Below are 2924 nucleotides of genomic sequence, written 5' to 3' on the forward strand. Positions count from 1 at the left end.
AATAATTCCTCTACAACCTCTTCTTTAAAAAAAATTAAAAAAAAAATGAGTTTTTAATTTCTTAAAAATAAAAACAAATTAAGATAAAAAAAAAAATTTTTAACGGGTTCCCCACAAAAAAAAATTGTTTTTGAAATTTAACATATGCGCCTTATCGTTAGTTTCAATCGGTTTTTTTAAAAAAAAATTTATTTTTTTAAAAAATGTAAAAATAAATATTTAAAAATGTTTTATAAATTATAAAATACAAAAAAATAATACATAAAATAAATTTAAAATTATTGTTTATTAAATGGACAGTTAAATAAATAATTGTAAGTTTTTAATAGATTACAAAATGACTTTTTACTTTATGTCATTCAGAAATTGTCAAAACACTGAAAAGTTAACTTTTATTCATTAAAAGACTAGTAAACGATGAGAAAACATGAATTCCATAAGGATCCGATAAGAGTGAGAGAGTACCCCTTCATGCTGCGACGTTTTTTCATAGAAAAAAGCCGAGGCATTGTTAAAACAAATTTGATATTTTAAAAACTAAACATGGCTCCACCTTTTTGACAAAAACCTATTGAAACTAACTATATAGCGCATATGTTAAATTAAAAAAAAAAATTTTTTTGTGGGGAACCCCTTAAAAATTGTTTTTTAAATCTTAATTTGTTTTTATTTTTAAAAAATTAAACTCATTTTTGAAAAAAAAAAATTTTTAAAAGAAGAGGTTGTAGAGGAATTAATGCAAAAGACACGAAGTCAATCGGATTACTACATCAGGAGATACAGATTTTCAATGAGAGGGTACTTTTTTAAAATTCCAGTTTTTTAACAAACTAAAAAAAAATCTTAAAAAAAAAATAATTTTTCTTCGGTCAAATCCTCAAACACGTGTTTACTTATTTTCCGAATAGAACCGCTCATATATAGGTATTTATTTAATAGTAATAAACATATAGCAGGCTACATTATAATTACGCATTAAGAATATTGCGCATTATTAAAATTGCGCATTAGGATACACATTTTGGTGATATTGTTGTTGTTTACTTTTAAGTTCCGTTAGAATGTATAAGATAGTTGTCTCTCTCTTATACATGTTAACCAATCTGTCAAAACATATATAGCTATCTCACTCTCTGGAAAAGGAGATGAGAGAGAACAAGAGAACAGGGTTGTTGGAAAGCTGCGATCACGCAGCGGAGTCAGTCAAAAGCGAAACGTGAGCGAGAGAACATCAAATAGAAAGACAAATAAAATAAAGACAATTAATATCTACACAAGTGTTCTTCTTTCGTCCACAAAATCAGAAGTGGTTAAAAAGCCTACGTCAAAATGGACAAAAACATTGAATTTATAAACGCTAGAGTAGTGCTATTAAAAAAGTGGCTGGCGTCAGTAAATTTGGTCACCACGGGGTCCAAAGCGGAGTTGTGGGCTCGGTGGCTGCAAGTGCCGGAAAGTGTGCGGCAGAAGATAGAAGCGGAGGAGTCCGAAAAAGCCAAAGGCAAACAGGACGAATCTGACGAAGTTGATGGAGCCAACAGGGGACAGGGCGAATCAGCGATCGTACAAATGGAGCAGAACATAGTGCAACCAGCGGCTCCAATGTTTAAAGTCGAGCATTTGGCATTCCTAAGAATGTTTGACTCGGAGATGAAAGCAGCAATGGATTTTCTAGGAAAAATGCACCTTCCTGGAAATTCATATATTCCAGCAAAAATTATTTTGCCAAGCGACAGTGATGGCAGACATGACGTTTACGACGACAGTGATGACAGTGATGGCAAAGGCGGCGACAGAGATGGCAAGGGCGGCGACAGTGATGGCAAGGGCGGCGACAGTGATGGCAAGGACGGCGACGGTGATGGCAGCGGCAGAGGTTTTACCGTCAAAAACAACGACGACAGGAAGGGTGGCGCCGGAGACAAAAAGTGCACCGAACAAATCGACAAGAAGAAGCCTGTTGGTGTTAATAAAAATGATTGGTATTCGTCAGCACTGGCGTTTGCGAAGGAAATTGTATTCGAATTCTCGGGCCAAGCAGGAGTACATAACTGGATCAAGCAACTGGAAAACGTATCGAATTTGTACCAGCTCAGCGATATGCAGCAGCATCTGTTGTGCATCGGTAAATTGAAGGGTGACGCATTGCAGTGGCTGCATGCAGATCCCAACCGTATTAGTATGCCAGTTGGAGTTTTGTTGGAAGATTTGGCACTGGCGTTTGGTGGAAAAATGTCAAAAGCAGAACAGCGCCGAGTTTTCGAAAGTCGTGTGTGGAAACCGGAGGAACGTTTTACTGTCTATTACGATGACAAAATGATGCTTGCCAGGGAAATCAATATAGACATGGAGGAGCTGCTTGATGGATTGATTGAAGGAATACCGATGGAAAGCATGCGCATACAGGCGCGTGTGCAATGTTTTCAAGGTCCAACTCAGATGCTGCGAGCGTTTGCGCAAATCTCACTGCCCAAAAAGAGAGTGATGAGCAGCGTTAAAGTGGAAAAAGAGAGGTCGTCGTTTGTGGTACCCAAGGATTCACGGTGCCACAACTGTAACTCCAAGGGTCATTGGGCCAAGGATTGCTGGAAGCCGAAGCGTGTACCAGGATCATGCTACGCATGCGGAGAAATGGGCCACATGGTAGCTGAATGCAAAATGAAGAAAAGTGGAGACGTCAACCAATATGTAAGATTATTTAGAATATTTTTTCAAACTCAAAAGTTAAAATCAATTATTACAGAAAGCCTCATAGACTCAGGAAGCCCAATCTCGTTCATAAAAATTAGAGAAATCCCCAATGAAGTAAAGTTAGAGCCGGTAAACACGGTATATTATGGTTTAAACAAGAGTGTACTAAATTGTTTTGGAAAAACTTTAGTTTATATTAAAAAGAACTCAATAAATGTTTATTTTTATTTAAA

The 2924-nt window shown here is 36.3% G+C and overlaps 1 protein-coding gene across 1 annotated transcript; it reads left to right on the top strand.

Moving 5' to 3' along the window:
- Window positions 1-1199: 1199 nt before the first annotated feature.
- Window positions 1200-2924, top strand: LOC138913180 (uncharacterized). The gene is made up of 2 exons (XM_070215841.1): window positions 1200-2688; window positions 2744-2924. The coding sequence occupies exons 1-2, from the start codon at window positions 1330-1332 to the stop codon at window positions 2753-2755; spliced, it is 1371 nt and encodes a 456-aa protein (XP_070071942.1). The 5' UTR covers window positions 1200-1329; the 3' UTR covers window positions 2756-2924.

This window comes from Drosophila takahashii, chromosome 3L (assembly GCF_030179915.1).
Source record: "Drosophila takahashii strain IR98-3 E-12201 chromosome 3L, DtakHiC1v2, whole genome shotgun sequence".
In the NCBI taxonomy this organism is placed as follows: Eukaryota; Metazoa; Arthropoda; class Insecta; order Diptera; family Drosophilidae; genus Drosophila; species Drosophila takahashii.